The following is a 21585-nucleotide window of genomic DNA, read 5'->3' as shown; positions in this document are numbered from 1 at the left end:
TCAGTCAGGATGTGGCCCAGAAGTTAATTGACAGCATGCCAGGGCGGATTGCAGAGGTCTTGAAAAAGAAGGGTCAACACTGCAAATAGACTCTTTGCATCAACTTCATGTAATTGTCAATAAAAGCCTTTGACACTTATGAAATGCTTGTAATTATACTTCAGTATTCCATAGTAACATCTGACAAAAATATCTAGACACTAAAGCAGCAAACTTTGTGGAAATTAATACTTGTGTCATTCTCAAAACTTTTGGCCATGACTGTACTATGTCAGACAGTTGTTGAGGTCATCTGTCTAAGTCCATAACCAGTAAAAACACAAGGGGAAATCCATAGCCAAGAATGATCTAAATGAAAATATCTCGCCACAGTGGCTGCCTTTCATTGGATATGTATTTAGAACATCAGTCTAAACAGTCAGCTCTAACATAAAACTGTCCAAACACACCTCTTAGTACTAAAATGTAGTCCATCTTTTATCAATAAACACATTTTCCCCTGTGGCGCAGCGGTCTAAGGCACTGCATCTCAGCACAAGAGGCATCACTACAGTCCCTGGTTCGAATCCAGGCTGTATCACATCCGGCCGTGATTGGAAGTCCCATAGGGCGTCGCACAATTGGCCCAGCATTGTCCGGGTTTGGCCGGGGTAGGCCGTCATTGTAAATAACAATTTGTTCTTAACTGACTTACCTAGTTAAATAAAGATTAAATAATATATAATTATATAATGATGACAACTAGCTGCATCCATCTCCCTCTTACTGGGTGGCAAACATGACTTGAAATGCATACAAACAACAATTTATAATATGTGTCTGGTTGATGGCACTTACAATCTGAGAGTAACTCTGCATTTCATACTTGACACAGAACTATACAGCTGATTATATTCAGTGAAGCTGTGCCTTTCTCAAGGACAAAACAGTAGTGTCCACATCTGGGAATTAAACCTGGCCACATGCCAATCGTCTGCTACATCATACCGCTGGATTCCTGGAGCATTTCACTACATGCCTGAATGGTATTTTCAATGAGTGTCATATTCAAATGAAGACCTATTTGTCTTTTCCTCCCTTATTCCAAAGGTTGAAATAATTGCCTTGTTAAGGAGGTTGGAGAAACTTCTACATAGTCTACTCTCATGCCATGATATTAGGTTATATCAAATAAGCAAACTGCAATGTAAAGTTGATATAGGTGTCTATCGTAAGTAGGTCACCAATCAAACATCTAGTTTAGAGCAATTAGTTATTTTTAGAGACCTGCCATAGATGAAGTTACAGCAATATGAAAAGGTCACATATTCCTGACTTTGTAGAGATGCATCTAATGCTAACCATGGCATGAAACACAACTATGAAAACAGTTGTGCTCTAACTTTACATTTTTAGAATGAGTTTTTTGGTGTATAAGCACAATCTTACTAGGCAGCTTTGGTTAAGGCTTGTGTTGAAATGTGATTTAACAAGAAATAGTTTACATTAGAACCATATCGAGATATGTATTAATCAATAACAAATGTTAAATACACATTATAACTGGTAAAAAAAAGTTGGTTAATACGTTTTGAAAGAGCAAGCCGGACTATAACCAAGTAATGACTTTACAATAGGCTGCCCTAACGTTGATATTAAACATAATTTCACTTCAAAGGCATCAAATATATTACAAGCAGGGAAACGTTTTATTATATAACATAATAGGCCTATAATAGAATAGAAACAGAATAGATCCAGCAAGATCCACTCGTGATAATGCTTTCTGTTTCCCCACAACGTTTCCACCCATTCCAATAGAGGGCAACATTGTCAAATGAGTATTGCAAGCCATCTTAGACCTACAAGAGTCACGTAGAATAGACTACCATCTGTAATGGGAGAATCAACGAAATTTTAAAAATATATGTTTTGGATTCTATCAAAACATCTTATAAGTAGCCCATGTAGTGAGCAAGATCTGATAATACATTTACCATGCACTGCTACGTTAAAACATATGTAGGCATACTATATTACCTGTTGATTGTGGAGACAAGTCTAGGCCACCATATCTAATCAATTCATATTTATACAACATAGTCCGTGCATATGTTGAGAAAGATAATTATCTCTTAATTATAATGTATTCACTGTAAAGACCCAGGCTGCACTATGCCTGAATATCTTCAGTCACGAGAATGTTGACCAACTGAATAATGAGAGGACTTCGCCAAGCTTCCTTGATTGGTTAGAAGGCCAGGGCTATCTAAACGTTGCATTACGTACTCAGCAGTGTGTGCGAAAAATGAGTATCGAATGCTAGTTTGGTGTGCACTGTACGCTGGAACCTTCACTGCTAAAATTCATTGCGAGTTCAAGTTAAATAGGCACAATATTTCACTTTATTTACAAACTGTTTTTTTTTTAGATACTGAACTGGATTACTCACTCGTATCAATGACGTGATGTTTAAGAGACTATTCATGCCCTTTGGAAGAAGCAGTTCAGCGCGGACTTCGAACATGAGTTGGTGTCCACAATATACAGGCAGACTAGACTGTAACATTTCAAGTGGATTCTAAGTTCAATGCATCGGAGCCTAATGTCCACCTGAAATAAGGATTTTACGCATTTTATCGCGACTGTTTTTGAGTCTGCTGCTACACTGATGGAGTAGACTACTTTGGAGGTACGCAAAATATTTTCTGTCAGAGCGTTTTTTTTTAATAGTCGCTAAAAATTAAATGGATGTATCTATAGACAACGGCTTCACCATACCAAGAAGACACCGTTGCACCAACTGGACAAAACAGATGTTTACTGAAGAAGCAATAACAAAAGGGTCACATTTATTGTAGTCTGCTTGTTAAATGTGCATCAACAACCGCAAAACGCACTCCAGCGTACGGGTTCGTGGGTGAAGACTCCACTTGTTACCGGATTCAACATTATTTTCTGACCAGTAACAAGAAACTTGTTCTATCAATGCGTTTAAACGTGCGCATATCCTACCTTAGAAATATATTCGACACCGGTAAGGTGATGAGATAAAGAATCCAGAACATTGACTCACTCACCTGCAAGATACTCTTGTTCTGCTTGCATAGCCTGCACGAAACGGGAAAATACGATTTCATATATTATATTCATTGCTGGGTAATATTTTTCTATCGTCAACGTAGATTTACGTATAATCTAGGCTAGGCTACATGCGACACTAGTGAATGGGATCTAGAATTGTGCGAGATTTATACTGTATCCACATTTTCGAATGATTTCATCGTGCCGTTGACTAATTTGCCTGACTGAATAAGCGTGGAAATGGCAGGCTCCGGTTCCAATTGGAAGTACTACCTTTGGATTTTGACAGTCTTGTGCAGGTCGCTGTTGCCCTATGCCAAATCATTGGAATCGGTGATTTGGAACTCGCAAAACCCCAAGTAAGTGTTAAATTTGCTAATCTAGTCTATAGAAGACGTAAACTGTATTACCATGCATTGAAAAAAACACTGAATACTTATGTTATTCTATTAGCATGCGTAAAGCTTGCTAATGGAAATAAATATGCATTGACGCCAGGACATGTTTTCGACTACTGTTTGCGCTGAATGACATTCAGGACTCTGTGATGTGCTGGCTCTGAAGACTCACACAGTGTTGAATGAAACCGCATGCTGTAAAACAATATGAAAGAAGGCATCATAGGAAAAAGCCAGACATTGTTTGATAGCATGTATCATATAGGCCATAGTTTAAACAATACAACAATAAGCATTCAGTTCTGCCTAGTGAGTCATTAATAGATTTCTACATGTTGTGGTAAATGTCTTTCATATAGGTTATTTTTGATAGGATTCATTAACTCGTGTTTGCCATTAATCAACTTCCAACCAACATTTATGAGGTGCCAATTTCAGCTAGAATCAACCAGGCCCCATCATTTACGGGTAGCCTGCATCTCTACTGCAGAGTGGTCTCAACAATCAAGGGAGAGGCAGCAACTGCTGTTGGTGTGTGTGCTCTCATATGTGTTTTCAGGTGCTCTCCTCTGGCTGGAATGACACATTTATAAGTGTGTTTTTCAAGTTTAATCAATATCTTTCTGGCTTTGAGGGTAGACACATTGCCTAAGATAACATCCCAACTTTTAGTCCTCAGAGAGTAACAGGGACTTTTGCTTTTAGAATATGTAGGCCTTTAAATGTTATTTTGTTATTTGATCTAGATTAATATATATCAAATGTCTATATATTTGTATTTCAATCCAAGTTAGTCCTGGAATTATTAATATTACCTCGTCTTCAATAGATTATATTAAGTGTTTCGCTGTTGCGGTCTCTGTCTGTCTACAGTGTAGAAAATAACACACACATATATATATATACATATGTATGTATGTATGTATGTATGTATGTATGTATGTATGTATGTATGTATGTATGTATATATATGTGTATTTTTATATGTATATACATACATACATATACATATACATATAAAAATACATATATATATATATATATATATATATATATATATATATATATATATATATACATACATACATATAAAACGTTTTGGCAAAATCCCTTCAATTCAACATTTCATTAATATAAGGGGGAAAAGTTGTGGTACCAGAAGGTAGCAGAGTTATGTATAGTGCATATAAGTACAGTATATGGGCTGATAAGGTGAATCACACATTTTATAATAATCTCTTCAAAATGTGAAATGTTCAGAACACATCTCTATTATTATTGAAAGGAGTTACCAAGGGACTCAATATTCAGGATTTAAACACCAGCTGTGGATGTAGACAAGTGAAGTGGCCTAGTCCTGGCCTTGTTCACTCATCAGTACATAGTCTAAAAGAAGTCACGACACTGAACAACGTAAAAGACAAGACTTCAATTGCCGTAAACCATTTGTTAAAATAAAGACTATGTTGTTTTAAAACAGTTGGTGGCTGTTTTCTCAAGTAAGTTAATGTTTGTTTACTTACCCCACCAAGGGGTGATGCTTTGCTCTTCCTACCTCTACAATGCTTGTAGTTAGGTCATCGAGAGTGCAGACAGGCACTTAAAAGCTGATTACAGATCTATCTGGACATGAGGGCATGCTCATGTTCATAAAGCCATAACATTTTTTTTGTTGATTTGTTATAAATTGAATTCACACAAACAAATGCAGGACTGCACCACCAGAGAATCCTACCTCAAAACATAAAATATAGATTGTCTTTCCAATGTATGAACTAAAATAATTAATTTTATACAGAGGCACAACGTTTATTTTGCTGAATTGGTGCAGACTAAGTTTGCTCCAACTGCAGCTGTAGTTTTTGAATTGTAATGCAGCAGCCATTTTGTATCAAGATATTGTATGCCAAAGTTGTCAGTAGTTGGGATTAGTTCCAGTGTGGATATAAACTCAAACTTCAGTTCTCAGATAATGAGCAGAGCCCACACATGTTTGTTGAAGAAGACACATTCATGGAAATGCCCCTGGTATAAAATATTGGCTGATAGTATGTTTCAAAAGCACTGGTTATTACTTTAATTATTATATTGTATGATTTTGTGATTTCCACATTTTTCAAAAAAATTAACACATTCACGCAAATTCCCCTGGTATATAATATTGGTTGTTAGTATGTTTCAAAAGCACTGGTTATTACTTTAATTATTATATTGTATGATTTTATGATTTACATTTTTCTCAATGGGATACTTCACTTCTCTGTCAATGTTCACTCAAATGGTCTTTTACTTTGGCACTCAGTATTTCTGTTGCTTGTTCAGATTAACAGACTAACAGAAATGTTTTTGGGTTGCCACCATTCCCTTCTCCGGCTCTTTATTATTTTGCCTCATTAAAGTTATGCAGACGGTCTACCACATTGAGTCTTATACACTTCAGCCACACTGTCTGCTGAATTCTCACCAGTACCAGACCTCTGGCTTGGCTAGCCCACACCGTTACAGCTATAAACTTAAAGAAGAGCGTTCCTTTCATTTAATCACATGAATCATGAAGTCACACTGAAACATGTAGATAGGCCTACTGAGATGCAGAGACCAAACTTGTACATCATAAAAAGCAGAGATGGTGATTGAGCACATGAGGAAAAGCTTGTGGTAGACAGAATGCTTAAAAGTGTGAACTCTAGACAGAATACAAAGATGAATGCACTTAAAAGCTGTTGTTCTTTGGTCACAAGCCAACATTTTAAGATACTGTTAACATTTTGGACAAGTTGTTTCTTGCAGACTTCTAATTTAAACATTCAAATTAGGGCTGTCAAAGTTAACGCTTGACATGTTTACCACCATCATTTCTTTGCCGCTGTTAATCGCATCTCCATTTCTTCAACACACATGCAGAACACAACATGGAACACAGCTAGTCAATGCTTGCTTCCTCCTTTACATAGCTGAAGACTGTGTGCCTCTAACCAAAATCAGGTGAAAGTTATGCCCAATATTAACAGAGTTATGCTTTTTCTTTCTGCCGTTGATTCGTGCGCCTGTCACGGGCAGTTTTAAACTACTCGTGACACTCTATTTTCTGGTTTGATAACACATTTTTTTTCGCTAGCTAGTCATGTTAGCTATCTAGCTAGCTAGATAGCAACCTGCTGTTTCTTATGCAAGAAGGATAGATAACTGTATATATTATTTGAGCTTTTTCTCTCTCCTGAGACAGCAGCTAAATGGAGTGTTTGCAAGGGGGAAATAGCTGTAATTGGATTTATTGATATTGAACAAACCTGCTTCTCTCTAATCTCTCAGGATGGAATAAAATGAGGTAATTGAAAATCTCAGAATTGAGCTCACTATTAACTTAATATAGATTTACTTGCATTTACAACAGATCTACCATTAATTTTTTCAAAGCACAATCAAATATATTATGACAAACTTGTATTTATTTTGTTATGCATGTGATAGCCTTAGAAAATATACTTGAAATCATATTTGTCATCTTATAATATAGTGTGGTATAGCAATTCCCATGTTAGGCTGGGACTGGTATCTCACAAAAACAATGAGAAAGAATATAGTCATTTGTCACTTAAAGCATCCTACATGTAGTACGTCTATCAGCTTTTGAGACCCATCACTGCTAAATCTCATACATTTACCCTGCCATCTCTCTCCCTTGTGAGAACAATATGTAATTCTGGCCTTGTAATGTAATTCTGGCCTTGTAATTTCCAAGATTATGAGTTCGGTGTCTGACAGACCCAAGCAGGTGGTGGCCAGTCAGGCCTACTGTATGTCGTCAAGAGACTATATTTGTTGTGTTTAACCATTGGCACATGTGAATTACAGGCAATGGTAAGCTTTTAGACAACTTGCACTTACATGCAAACAGTAATAGTTTTATAATATCTTCATGAGGGCATTTTCTGAAAGGTCTTCTCACAGAAGTTATGATAGGACAACACGAAGATAGCTGTTAAGAAAAAAATAAGTTTGAAAGCAGTTTCATTCCATTTGATGGTGCACTTCATACCATAATTATACTGTTGCCAATGATTCAGAAATGATCTTTGCCTGTTAAAGCCAGGGAGTATTATTTTTGTTTGCGCAATCTTGAAATAAGACCCTCCAGCTTTAGGTAATTCAACAAATCCCTGATTTAATTCCTCAAGGAAAAACAAGTGGAGACAAAAAAAGAGAAGGGAGACACCAGTCAGTTAATGTTTTAACCACTCAGCTCATGTGTTATTGAAGTTATCTTTAAGAGGGGTGAAACCTCGGAATTCTCACTCTGTGAAGACCGACACGAGGGACTGTCTGCAGTAACTGGTCTATGCTTATGTCAACAGTTTGACATCACATTGTAAAACGGGAGAGAAAATTGATATTGATTTGTGTTTTAATTGTTCCCACAAAGTCACATGGCCTTCCATACAGACAATTACAGATCTAGCTTGGTCGGAAGATTCAGCAGTGTATGATAAATTGAGCAAATATCGAGTGGCCTGTGTGTTTAATGCATTAGAGCCAAGTGAAGTAGCTCGAGCTTTGCCTGACTGTGCCATCATGATCAATGCTCCTGTGATTAAAAGTGACAGTCTAGAGATTAACTCTGTCACTGTTTAAATAGGCTGTGCCAACCCTCCAGCCTTTAATAAACCCACCCATGCCCCTGCTCCCTAGGTTTCAGCCGTAGTTTACACAAGAAAGAGATTCCTTTGAGAAGTGTCACAGGAGTGGTTTTGTTCTCCTCCTGGCCTCATCCCTTCACGCTGGTTTTGATAACGTTTCACAGAAACCCAGACCCCATCACAAAGAGGAGAGACTTAGAGCCACCTCAGGGCGGCTTAGTTCAAGAATGAAAGGAAAGTAAAAGCAGTCAGTCATTAGCAGTGTCGGGGTTAACGCATTACAAAGTAACCCGTTACAGAAATAATATAAGTTTTTGTGGTAACAAGTAATATAATGGAGTACTGTTCCAATTTGAGTAATAATATTACAGTTACTGATCACAGATAGTTCATTGTTACTTTTGTTATCATTCCCTTCCTATTAGTTATTGATCCAAATAAATATTTTTGAAGATTATTATTCCCTCTCTGTTGGCGCAATTTTAAAAAATCCCCCGCCCCCGATTCTAATTGTTTTCAACCTGAGTTTGATGTCCTCTCACCAAGTTCCTGTTAACACTCACACATTACTACTAACTGCTTTAGTGAGGGAGATTAAACATGGCAGAAGTGTTGGGTTGGGTTACTCCCATTACTTTGATTTGGTAGGAGGATAAAATGACAAGAATATAACTGTGAAATATAAACTGTGCTCTCCACTGCTAGAAACACATCTTCCAAATCTTTTGAAGCATCATATTAAAAGCAAGACAAAACTTGTAGCGAAAGATCCCTGAGGCCTGACCACTGCTGCTGAAGATGTCTTTAGGCCTACCTCATCCAAACAACCAAGGTTTGATTTGAATAGTTCTGGAGGACAGGCTGTAACCCGGGGGGAGCTGAACAAGCTTGTAACTGGGTATGTTGTAGAGGAAATTCTGCCCTTATCCACGGTAGAATAGTCCTACATAATGTAGAGATGTAGGATCTTAATTTGATAATTTTCTTGATGCTGAGAATTTTACTGCACACAGGAAATGCAACATTTGAGTGTTTTTGAGTCTTAAAAAGGCTTATAAAGTACCACTTGATTTGCCCTAACAACAAAATCTATCAACCTCACAACACAAATGTCCATAAATTATAATCCACACAATAATTATATTTTCCTGTTGCTGCAGAATTATATTACTGCTGTAGCAAACTGGCACAAATTAAGATCCTAACTCTGTAATGTTGTTTACATTGAGCAACCTTTTGGGGTGTAAGGCAAAAGTAATATAAAGAGTATTGTAACTAATCACTTTTCCCATGAAGTGATAAGTAAAGTAATTTGTTACTGTTAAAATAAGTAATGAGTAATAGATAATGTGACCTTGTTGGAGTAACAACTCCAACCCTCTTACAGGCCTGGGCAATTTCAGTAGTCCTTGGGGGCCCTATCCCTAGCAAACACACCTGTTTTTATATTAATTGCATTTTTTTAACTAAAGATCATGATTAGTTGATTATTGGAGTCAGGTGTGTTAGCTGGGGCTGGATCAAAAGTGTGACACCAATCAGGCCCCCGAGGACTGGAGTTGCCCAGGCCTGCAACATCTGCTACTTACTAGCCAGCTAGCTAGGTTGCAATGGAGCCTGCTTCGCCTGGAATAGCTAACGAACGTCTCCAGCGCTGTAGCAGCTGTGTTTATTACGCTCTTTTCCAGGACAATATTGACAATCCGGAGTTTCAATGCAGCAGTTGTTTGCTTGCGGAATGAGGTGGCTATCCTTAGCAAGCAAATTTCAATTCTGTGTGAACTTATGGGGGAAAACGCAAATTGGAACTTCTCTCTCAACTCCTGTGGCTGGATGCCACTCGGGCTTAATGGATGTATCCCCACTTCGTCATCTGTCCCTATCCGAATGGTCTATACTACCTGTAACTTGCCTGCCAAGGAAGTCGTCTCCATCTGCTTCTCCTCTTCCATCTTGCAGTGGAGTAGACGGAGAACAGCAAGAGGATTGTTCCAATCAGCGCTGGTCCCATGTCACAAGTCGTGGAAAACGAAGGTAGCGGCATGCTGCTAAGCGGACTGGAATGCCTGCGAGAGGTCTGGAGCAGATTGACATGAGGAATAGCTTCGCTGCCCTGGTGCCTGATCTAACTGCGCCTTCATCGCTGGGACTACCTATGTCTGCGACGGCTTCGCTGACTCCAACTAGGCTGAATCCAGCAGCAAGTCCAGCTCCTTTTCTTCTCTCTGGATCTATCAGGGCACTGCCTGCTGTGGGAGGTCTGGACCTATTGCCCGGGAGCTGCGGGCGTATGCTATCCTGCTTCTTGTGGGCCTGTGAAAGGTTCCACGAATTGTGTGAGGTGTAGGAATGAGCAGATTTCTTCAACCCCTTCTCGGTCCGTTGTATTGGGCAGTTCAATGGTGAGAAATGTCTCAGTTCTTGGAGCAAAACTTTGTGCTATCCAGGAGCACGAGTACAGGACATCAGTAAACTGCTCCCAAACAATTTAAACCTGCATCAGGAAATTGACTCTGATTCAATTACAGGCAGCTCAGAACAGCTGAAGATGGATTTTAAATAACTGATTGGATCTCTGCTTGACACCAACAAACTCCCCATAGTATATGTCCCTGTGCCCTCCCTAAATTGTAGCATTGAATGTTTCAGCAGACTTTTAGCCCTCCACAACTGGCAGTTATACTGCAGCTCTGTATGTGTAACATTCATTGACAATTTTGATACCGTCTGCAAGCAAAGCTATTTTTATTAGAGGTCGACCGATTATGATTTTTCAATGCCGATACCGATTTATTGGAGGACCCCAAAAAAAAGCCGATACCGATTAATCGGCCAATTTAAAAAAAAAAATGTATTTATAATAATGACAATTACAACAATACTGAATGAACACTTATTTTAACTTAATATAATACATCAATAAAATTAATTTATCCTCAAATAAATAATGAAACATGTTCAATTTGTTTTAAATAATGCAAAAACAACGTGTTGGAGAAGAAAGTAAAAGTGCCATGTAAGAAAGCTAATGTTTAAGTTCCTTGCTCAGAACATGAGAACATATGAAAGCTGGTGGTTCCTTTTAACATGAGTCTTCAATATTCCCAGGTAAGAAGTTTTAGGTTGTAGTTATTATAGGCATTATAGGACTATTTCTCTCTATACGATTTGTATTTCATATACCTTTGACTATTGGATGTTCTTATAGGCACTTTAGTGTTGCCAGTGTAACATTATAGCTTCCATCCCTCTGCTCACCGCTACCTGGGCTCAAACTAGGAACACATCGACAACAGCCACCCTCGAAGCAGCGTTACCCATGCAGAGCAAGGGGAACAACTACTCCAAGTCTCAGAGCGAGTGACGTTTGAAACGCTATTAGCGCGTACCCCGCTAACTAGCTAGCCATTTCACATCGGTTACACCAGCCTAATCTTGGGAGTTGATAGGCTTGAAGTCATAAGAGCTGCTGGCAAAACGCACAAAAGTGCTGTTTGAATGAATGCTTACTCGCCGGCTGATGCCTACTATTGCTCAGTCAGACTGCTCTATCAAATCATAGACTTAATTATAACATAATAACACACAGAAATACGAGCCTTAGGTCATTAATATGGTCGAATACGGAAACTATCATTTCGAAAACAAAACGTTTATTCTTTCAGTGAAATATGGAACCGTTCTGTATTTTATCTAACGGATGGCATCCATAAGTCTAAATATTCCTGTTACATTGCACAACCTTCAATATTACGTCATAATTACGTACAATTCTGGCAACTTAGTTCGCAATGAGCCAGGCGGCCCAAACTGTTGCATATACCCTGACTCTGCGTGCAATGAATGCAAGGGAAGTGACACAATTACACCTGGTTAATATTGCCTGCTAACCTGAATTTCTTTTAGCTAAATATGCAGGTTTAAAAATATATACTTGCATTCAAGTCCTTTTTTGCGAGTGCGCACCGCATCGATTATATGCAACACAGGACACGCAAGATAAACTAGTAATATCATCAACCATGTGTAGTTATAACTAGTGATTATGATTGATACATTTTTATAAGATAGGTTTAATTCTAGCTAGCAACTTACCTTGGCTTCTTACTGCATTCGTGTAACAGGCAGGCTCCTCGTGAGGCAGGTGGTTAGAGCGTTGGACTAGTTAAAGGTTGCAAGATTGAATCCCTGAGCTGACAAGGTAAAAATCTGTCGTTCTGCCCCTGAACAAGGCAGTTAACCCACCGTTCCTAGGCCGTCATTTAAAATAAGAATGTGTTCTTAACGGACTTGCCTAGTTAAATACCGATTTCCGATTGTTATGAAAACTTAATCGGCCAGTCTGATTAATCGGTCGACCTCACATTTTTATAAGAAGTGTAACGGCAGATTTCATCCTCTTCATCTGAAGAGGAGTAAGGATCGGACCAAGATGCAGCGTGGTAAGTGTTAACAAAAGCACTGAACACTATGAAATACAAAAACAATAAACGAATATGTGAAATAACAAAACCGAAACAGTACCGTGTGGTGAAAAACACAGACACTGAAACAAACACCCACAAACCAACAGTGAAACCCAGGCTACCTAAGTATGATTCTCGATCAGAGACAACTAACGACACCTGCCTCTGAGAACCATACTAGGCCGAACACAGAAATAGAAAAACATAGAAACACAAAACAGACTGCCCACCCCAACTCACGCCCTGACTATACTAAATAAAGACAAAACAAAGGAAAATAAAGGTCAGAACGTGACAGTACCCCCCCCCCCCAAAGGTGCGGACTCCGGCCGCAAAACCTGAACCTATAGGGGAGGGTCTGGGTGGGCGTCTGTCCGCGGTGGTGGCTCTTGCGCGGGATGTGGACCCCGCTTCACCATAGTTTTGGTGCGCCTCTTAGCCCGCCTCCATGGCCTCTTTAGAGCGGCGACCCTCGCCGCCGATCTTGGACTGGGGACCCACGCCACGGGTCCCGAAAGGATGATAGACTCTGGCAGTGCCGGACAGCCGGGAGACTCCGGCAGCGCAGGACAGGCGGGAGAATCCAGCAGTGCCCTACAGGCGGGAGACTCCGGCAGCTCCGGAGTGAAGGGCGGTTCTGGCCGCTCCTGGCTGGCTGACAGCTCTGGCCGCTCCTGGCTGGCTGACTGCTCTGGCAGCTCCTGGCTGGTTGACGGCTCTGGCAGGTCCTGGCTGGTTGACGGCTCTGGCAGGTCCTGGCTGACTGACGGCTCTGGCAGGTCCTGGCTGACTGACGGCTCTGGAAGCTCCTGGCTGACTGACGGCTCAGGACAGATTGGCGGCTCTAGCGACTCAAGACAGACGGGAGACTCTAGCGGCTCAGGACAGACGGGAGACTCTAGCGGCTCAGGACAGACGGGAGACTCTAGCGGCTCAGGACAGACGGGAGACTCTAGCGGCTCAGGACAGACGGGAGACTCTAGCGGCTCAGGACAGACGGGAGACTCTAGCGGCTCTGGACAGACGGGAGACTCTAGCGGCTCTGGACAGACGGGAGACTCTAGCGGCTCTGGACAGACGGGAGACTCTGGCGGCTCTGCTGATCCTACAGCTAATGTATGCAGTAATCATGTGCCTATGAACCACTGAGGCAGTGTCCCTAGTAGGAAGTCCACTGTGTGCAGCTCAACCTGCACAAACATAAATAACATGATCATGTCTGCTTCTGCCACACTTTCCAGTAAAGCAATAACAACAATAAGGCATCCCCAAAAAGTGGTAAAAATAGCTCAGGTTAACATATGTAGCTTAAGAAACAAGGTTCATGAAATCAATAATTTGCTCAGAACAGATGACATTAAAATACTTATTTTCCACCATAATTTGCAAATAAATTCATTAAAAATCCTACAATGTGATTTTCTGGATTTTTTTCCCTAATTTTGTCTGTCATAGTTGAAGTTTACCTATGATGAAAATGACAGGCCTCTCATCTTTTTAAGTGGGAGAACTTGCACAATTGGTGGCTGACTAAATACTTTTTTGCCCCACTGTAGTTAATGAGGAAGCGCGTGCTAACTGTCCTTTTTCTTAACAATCACATTTTGGAACAATGAATGAATTCTGACATCACATGCTTAAATCAACTCATGTTGTGGTGACCGTTAGAGATATTTGACACTCACTTGTGAAAAGATTAAAGTAGTATGCAAATCCATTTGATGTAGTGATCACAATCTACAGGAGTAGCCATATCTAGGAAAGACAAAGTTCCAAAGGCTGGGGGCTAATATAGTATATAAGAGGTTATACAAGAAGTTTTGTAGTGATTCCTATGTTTGTTGCAAAAAATATTTGTTGGTCTGTGGTGTGTAATGAGGAGCAACCAGACGCTGCACTTGACACATTTATGAAATTGCTTATTCCAGTTACTAATAAGCATGCACCCGTTAAGACAATTACTTGAAAAACTGTTAAATCCCTGTGGATTGATGAGGAATTTAAAACATGTATGGTTGAGAAGGATGAGGCAAAAGGAATGGCAAATAAGTCTGGCTGCACAACCGATTGGCAAATGTACTGCAAATTGAGAAATCATGTGACTAAACTGAATAAAAAGAATAAGAAACTATACAATGAAACAAAGATGTATGATATAAAGAATTATAGTAAAAAAGCTTTGGAGCACCTTACATGAAATGTTGGCCAAAAAGGCAAACTCAGCTCTATCATTCATTGAATCAGATGGCTCATTCATCACAAAACCAACTGATATTACCAATTACTTTAATGCTTTTTTTTTAATGCTGATTGGCAAGATTAGCAAACTTAGGCATGACATGCCAGCAACAAACACTGACACTACACATCCAAGTATAACTGATACAATTATGAAAGACAAGCATTGTAATTTTGAATTCTGTAAAGTGAGTGTGGAAGAGGTCATTTTTTGTTGTTCAACAATGACAAGCCACCGGGGTCTGACATCTTGGATGTAAAATGACTGAGGATAATAGCGGACGATATTGCCATTCCTATTTGCCATATCTTCAATCTAAGCCTACTTGAAAGTGTGTGCCCTCAGGCCTGGAGGGAAGCAAAAGTAATTCCACTACCCAAGAATAGTAAAGTCCCCTTAACTGGCTCAAATAGCCAACCAATCAGCTCGTTACCAACCATTAGTAAACAGTAGGAAAAAATTGTGTTTGACCAGATACAATGCCATTTTACTGTAAACAAATTGACAAGACTTTCAGCATGCTTACAGGGAAGGACATTCAACAAGCACGGCACTAATGGCCAAATCAAATGGCCACCCAGACTATATATATTGACCCTCCTTGTTTTTACACTGTATGCATAGTCACTTTACAAATGACCTTGACTAACCTGTACCCCCGCACATTGACTCAGTACTGGTACCACCTGATATATCCTCATTATTGTTATGTAAATGTATTGTTACTTTTTGATTGATTAAAAAAAAAAGTACTTTTTTACTCTTTCTTGAACTGTATTGTTGGTTAAGGGCTTGTAAGTAAGCATTTCACGGTAAGGTCTAAACCTGTTGTATTCGGGACATGTGACAAATAAAATTGGATTAGATTTTATACACATCAGCTACTACAGTGAGTGAAATCACTGCAACACTTAACAAAGAGCTGCAGTTAGTTTCAGAATAGGAGGCAAGGATTAGGTTAGTCCTAAATATTTCAAAAACTAACAGCATTGTATTTAGGACAAATCATTCACTAAACCTCAACTAAATATTGTAAATATTGTAAGTTGAGGTAACTAAACGGCTTGGAGTAACCCTGGATTGTAAACTATCATGGTCAAAACATGTTGATACAATGGTAGCTAGGATGGGGAGAAGTCTGTCCATAGTAAAGCGCTGGTCTGCCTTTTTAACAACACTATCAACAAGGCATGACCTACAGGCTCTTGTTTTGTTGCACTTGGACTACTGTTCAGTCTTGTGGTCAGGTGCCACAAAAAGGGAAAATTGCAATTGACTCAGAACAGGGCAGCACGGCTGGCCCTTAAATGTACACGGAGAGCTGACATTAATAATATGCATGGCTCAAAGCGGAGGAGAGATTGAGTTCATCACTACTTGTTTTTGTAAGAAGTGTTGACATGCTGAATGCAGCGAGGTGTCTGTTTGAACTACTGGCACACAGCTCAGACACCCATGCAAACCCCACAAGACATGCCACCAAAGGTCTCTTGACAATCCCCAAGTCAAGAACAGACTATGTGAGGTGCACAGTACTACATAGAGCCTTGGCTACATGGAACTCTATTCCACATCAGGTATCTGATGCAAGCAGTAGAATCAAGAGAAAAAAATACACCTTATGGAACAGCAGGGATTGTGAAGACACACACACACAGGCACAGACACACATACACATGATAAGACATGCACTCTACACACACACATACAAATGGATTTTGTATTGTAGATATGTGGTAGTAGAGTAGTGGTCGGAGGGAACACACTTAATGTGTTGTGAAAAGTGTTATGAAATGTAATGTCATGTAATATTATAAATTGTATATAACTGCTTTAATGTTGCTGGATCCCAGGGATCCTTAATGGGGATCCTTAATAAATACAAACACTGGTTATTAGGCACTCTAATATTCTACTTTTAGAATGCACTGGAGCTACTTGTCTAGACAGGTGTCTGAGGCTTCCTTTTGCAGCCATCGATGGCTTGATTTTGAGCAACTGAGATCCTGAGTAAAGCCTTTGTTAGATATGGTTTTAGACATTTTGAAATGAATACATACAAAATCCATAAACTGTTCCTACATCTTATGTCTATGAGAACATTGATGCTTCATTCTCATGTGAGCCACATTCTCGTATCTGAGTGCTCTAGTCTAGCTGACCGATCCGGTCGCTCCAAGTGGCCTTTTCCCTTCTCGTTATTTATTTAAATCAATACATGAAAAGGGAATATTCAGGGGAATGTTTTACAGCATGTTTTCTCAGGGCTACACCGGGTTTTCTCAGGGCTACACTGGGGAGTGAGATTTACAGACAAATGAACTGTTAATGGACAACCCAAATCTCTTGCAGTAATTATGTATTTTCTAGCTGTTACAATTATTTTTTTTCACGTGGTGACTTGTATGTGCAGAATCCTTTTAGGAATCTGTCGACAGTCTGGCTGTAAAGTTCCTTAGCAGTGACTCATGCATACGCAGCCCTCTTAATGAAATACTGAGCTCTCCAATGCAACGAAAGATACCCAAATGCTTAAGGGACAACTAATAATTAATGCTGTCTGTTAATGTCCTATAGTTGCACATCCGTCATCAGATTGGACCCTAAAGCAGTTACCATTACATAGGTGCTCATATGTAAACAGCACCTGGACATAATTTGAAAGGCAAATTCAAAAGTGTAGTACATTAGTGGTAGCCATATAAAATGAAAGAAAATAGCCAGAAAGGTTATATTTTTCATTACTGACATTTTGTTTCATGAGAAAATGGATGCATGTGTTTTTCTATCTCTTGACACAGCCGTTACATACAGTTGACTCAAAGCCATTGAGTTTATATTTATTGGCAGAGTTGGCTGAGTCATTGTTGAACACCACAAGAATACCATTGTTTGGCACACTCGATCCATGACCATTCCTAAGTTAACTACAACATTCATGGGACTCTACTAAATAATCAAGGGCTTGGGATATGGGGGTTGGGGGGGGGGGGGTCAGCTCTACATGCCTAGCTCATGCTTGCACCAACAATGGCGGAGAGGTTTCTGTACAGAATGAGGATTGTGTAGCACAAGGAGAGAGGAACAGATGTTAGATATCAGAGGCATAGGTCACACAAATGGGTATTCCACCAGACACAATCTCCTTGAAACTCAGTACACATATCGCCCCAACCAACTGTGAGATTTGGATCCAGATATTGCTTTCCATAAATGCATATGGCTCCCCTAACAATGTGCTCTCTGTCTCTGAGGGCTTCAACAATATAATCGTTTTTGCATTCACAGTTTGCAGCAGTATCACAGTTTGCAACAGGTGGTCTGTGTTAATAGTGTACAGAGGTTTTCTTAAAACATGCTTTGAAACGTTTCGTAATAAGGACGACTAAAGGTATGGTAATGTGTAGACATGCTATGTCTCTTCTTGTGTTATCTTTTATCTTAGGATCAACGTTGTTATATCCTCAATACTTCGGAGAGCACACACACACAGACAAAGACTCTGATTGGATCTTTCTCCATTAGTTACACCTATGTGTTGAGCAGGATCCCAAAGAGTGGTTTGATCTCCTTCATGGAGAAGACAACAGTAGGGAAACCCTTGTGTCTCGCTGCATTCCAGATCTAGTCCCTGGCTCTGGAACGGATGGGTGTGACAGCCAGTTCAAAGCCCATTAGAACCGGCGTTTCAAAGCAGATTTAACTAAATGGCTGATGCCATGGGCCTGCTGGGCCTAGTCCTCTGTAAGTGTGTCGCTGCGCCAGATGTACTTTTTTGCTAGAATACATTGTATTATTAATTATGAAACAGACCCTTTAATTTCCACTGTGTGTAATGAGAGAAATTACACAGCAGAAATTGCGTAACACAGACATAGTGATTATAACCATAGGCCCTGACAGTGACAAATAGCCAAATCGTTCACATTTCATAAACCTGATTTTTCTCCCGCTCTGAGTGTACACATCAGATGGGAGCCATCTTGAGCTACGCTGAGGTTTTCCTCTCTCCTTTGTCTCTCCGTCCAGCTCTACAAAGGCTAGTGATCCAATGTGTCTGTAAGCCAGGGCTTTCTCCATGCCACCTTTAACCCATTCTACTGGGGCTCCTCAAAGCCCTCTCGAGGCGTTGCTATGTGAATGACCAGCATGAAAGGATTCCCTAGTCCACTGCACAGAGTTGGGGGGGATTAAAAGTCACGCTGTTAACGCCACAGCTCCCTAGGATTGGCGGACCCTCAAACCGCCGAGTGGCCTGGCAGCTGGAGAGGCCAGCTCAATAGCCCCACGCCTGGAAGCATTCTCTCCCACTCTTTATAGGAGGCTGCTAAGGAATCTGCGAATACACAGAGAAAAAACAATCCCCGTTTCTCCCATTTTTGACAAATTTTCGAAAAACTATAGAGGGCCCATAGCAGGTGATTTGTAGTGCATATAACTTTTGACCATGTGGATGTGCAGTACCAGTCAAAAGTGTGGAAACACCTAATCATTCAAGGGTTTTTCTTTGTTTACTATTTTCTACATTTTAGAATAATAGTGAAGACCATCAAAACTATGAAATAACACATATGCAAGCATTTAGTAACTAGAAATAGTGTTAAACAAATCAAAATATATTTTAGATTCTTCTTGATGACAGCTTTGCACACTTGATGACAGCTTTGAATTCTCTCAACCAGCTTCACCTGGAAGGCTTTTCCAGCAGTCTATGCTGAGCACCTGTTGGCTGCTTTTCTTTCACTCTGTGGTCCAACTCATCCCAAACCATTTCAATTGGGTTGAGATCGGGTGATTGTGGAGTCCAGGTCATCTGATGCAGCACTCCATCACTCTCCGTCTTGGTCAAATAGCCTTTACACAGCCTGGAGGTGTTTTGAGTCATTGTCCTGTTGAAAAACAAATGTCCCACAAAGCGCAAACCAGATGGGATGGCGTATTGCTGCAGAATGCTGTAGTAGCCATGCTGGTTAATTGTGCCTTGACTTCTAAATAAATCAACAACAGTGTCACCAGCAAAGAACCCCCACAACATCAAACCTCCTCTTCTATGCTTCACGGTGGGAACCACACACAATGACATCATCTGTTCACCAACTCTGCGTCTCACAAAGACATGGCGATTGGAACCAAAAATCTCAAATTTGGACTCATCCGACCAAAGGACAGATTTCCACCAGTCTAATGCCATTGCTTGTGTTTCTTGGCCCAAGCAAGTCTCTTCTTATTATTTGTGTCCTTTAGTAGTGGTTTCTTTGCAGCAGTTCGACCATGAAGGCTTGATTCACGCAGTCTTCTCTGAACTGCTGATGTTGAGATGTGTCTGTTACTTGAACTCTGTGAAGCATTTATTTGGGCTGCAATCTGAGGTGCAATTAACTCTAGTGAACTTATAATCTGCAGCAGAGCTAACTCTGGGTCTTCTTTTCCTGTGGTGTTTCTCATGAGAGCCAGCTTCATGGTTTTTGCGACTGCACTTGAAGAAACTTTCAAAGTTCTTAATGTTCCGGATTGACTGACCTTCATGTATTAAAGTAATGATGGACTGTCATTTCTCTTTGTTTATTTGAGCTGTTCTTGCCATAATTTGGACTTGGTCTTTTAACACATAGGGCTATATTCTGTATACCCCCACTACCTTGTCACAACACAACTGATTGGCTCAAAAGCATTAAGAAGGAAAGACATTTCACAAATTAACTTTTCACAAGGCACACATTTGAATTTAAATGCATTCCAGGTGACGACCTCATGAAGCTGGTTGAGAGAATGACAAGAATGTGCAAAGCTGTCATCAAGGCAAAGGGTGGCTACTTTGAAAAATCGAAAATATAACACTTTTTTTGTTACTACATGATTCCACTATTATTCTAAAATGTAGAAAATAGTAAACATGAAGAAAAACCCTTGAATGAGTAGATGTTTCCAATCTTTTGACCGGTTCGTTACATCCACATGGTCAAAAGTTATATGCACTACAAATCATCTGCTATGGGCGGTCTATAGTTTGCCTAAAATGTGTCAAAAATAGGAGAAACGGGGGTTGTTTTTTCTCTGTGTGTGCACAGGTTCCTTAGCAGCCTCCTAAAACGAGCGCGAGAGAATGCTTCCTTGCGTGGTTACTACATGATTCCATATGTGCTATTTCATTGTTTTGATGTCTTAACTATTATTCTACAATGTAGAAAATAGTAAAAATAAAGAAAACCCTTGAATGAGTAGGTGTGTTATATATAAATATATATATATTTTTTTACATTCTGAGAATAGTGGTTTTGAGCTTCATACACATTCTGTTAGGCTTCAGTTATATCCTTAGTGGCTTAAAGCAAGTGGGATTTGAGGTCCATTTAATGAATTATTTTGATTGATGGAAAAAGTCAGATTTTTGGCAAGTTCTCTTTTTATGACTCTGATGTAATTATTTGACCTAACTGCAGTGTTGTGTTAGCTACTCTGAAAATATAGTTTACCAAGCTACCAATTACTTCAGACTGAAAGAAGTTAAGCTACACTGAAGTTATCCTTAAATATATACACTTCAAGGTCAAAGTATGCAAACAAATTTTTGATTCTTGGAGATTTGTGAAAAATTATCATTCACTACAAATTGCAAGAACAGGTCACTCTGGTGTCAGATGTCAACAGAATATGTCATTTGGCCTATTAAACACAAAAACGATGATTCAAGTGAGATTTAGGCAGGTCTGATGCCGAAAAAGAAAACATTCTTCCCTACTTTATCCATATTTTCCTTTCTCTTAGCAAAAATATGGTGTGTA

General features: G+C 39.8%; 1 protein-coding gene across 1 annotated transcript in view; it reads left to right on the top strand.

Annotated features, from left to right (window-relative positions):
• The first annotated feature begins 2287 nt into the window (after positions 1–2287).
• Positions 2288–21585, top strand: part of LOC118390269 (ephrin-B1-like) — a 79056-nt gene continuing 59758 nt past the window's right edge. The window contains exon 1 of the mRNA XM_035780660.2: positions 2288–3422. Within this exon, the coding sequence (XP_035636553.1) occupies positions 3304–3422 (119 nt within the window). The 5' untranslated portion in view covers positions 2288–3303. The remainder of the gene's footprint in view (positions 3423–21585) is intronic.

Source organism: Oncorhynchus keta, chromosome 11 (assembly GCF_023373465.1).
Source record: "Oncorhynchus keta strain PuntledgeMale-10-30-2019 chromosome 11, Oket_V2, whole genome shotgun sequence".
Classification (NCBI taxonomy): domain Eukaryota; kingdom Metazoa; phylum Chordata; class Actinopteri; order Salmoniformes; family Salmonidae; genus Oncorhynchus; species Oncorhynchus keta.
Note: the sequence above shows the minus strand (reverse complement) of the source record. Positions and strands in the feature narration are given on the sequence as shown.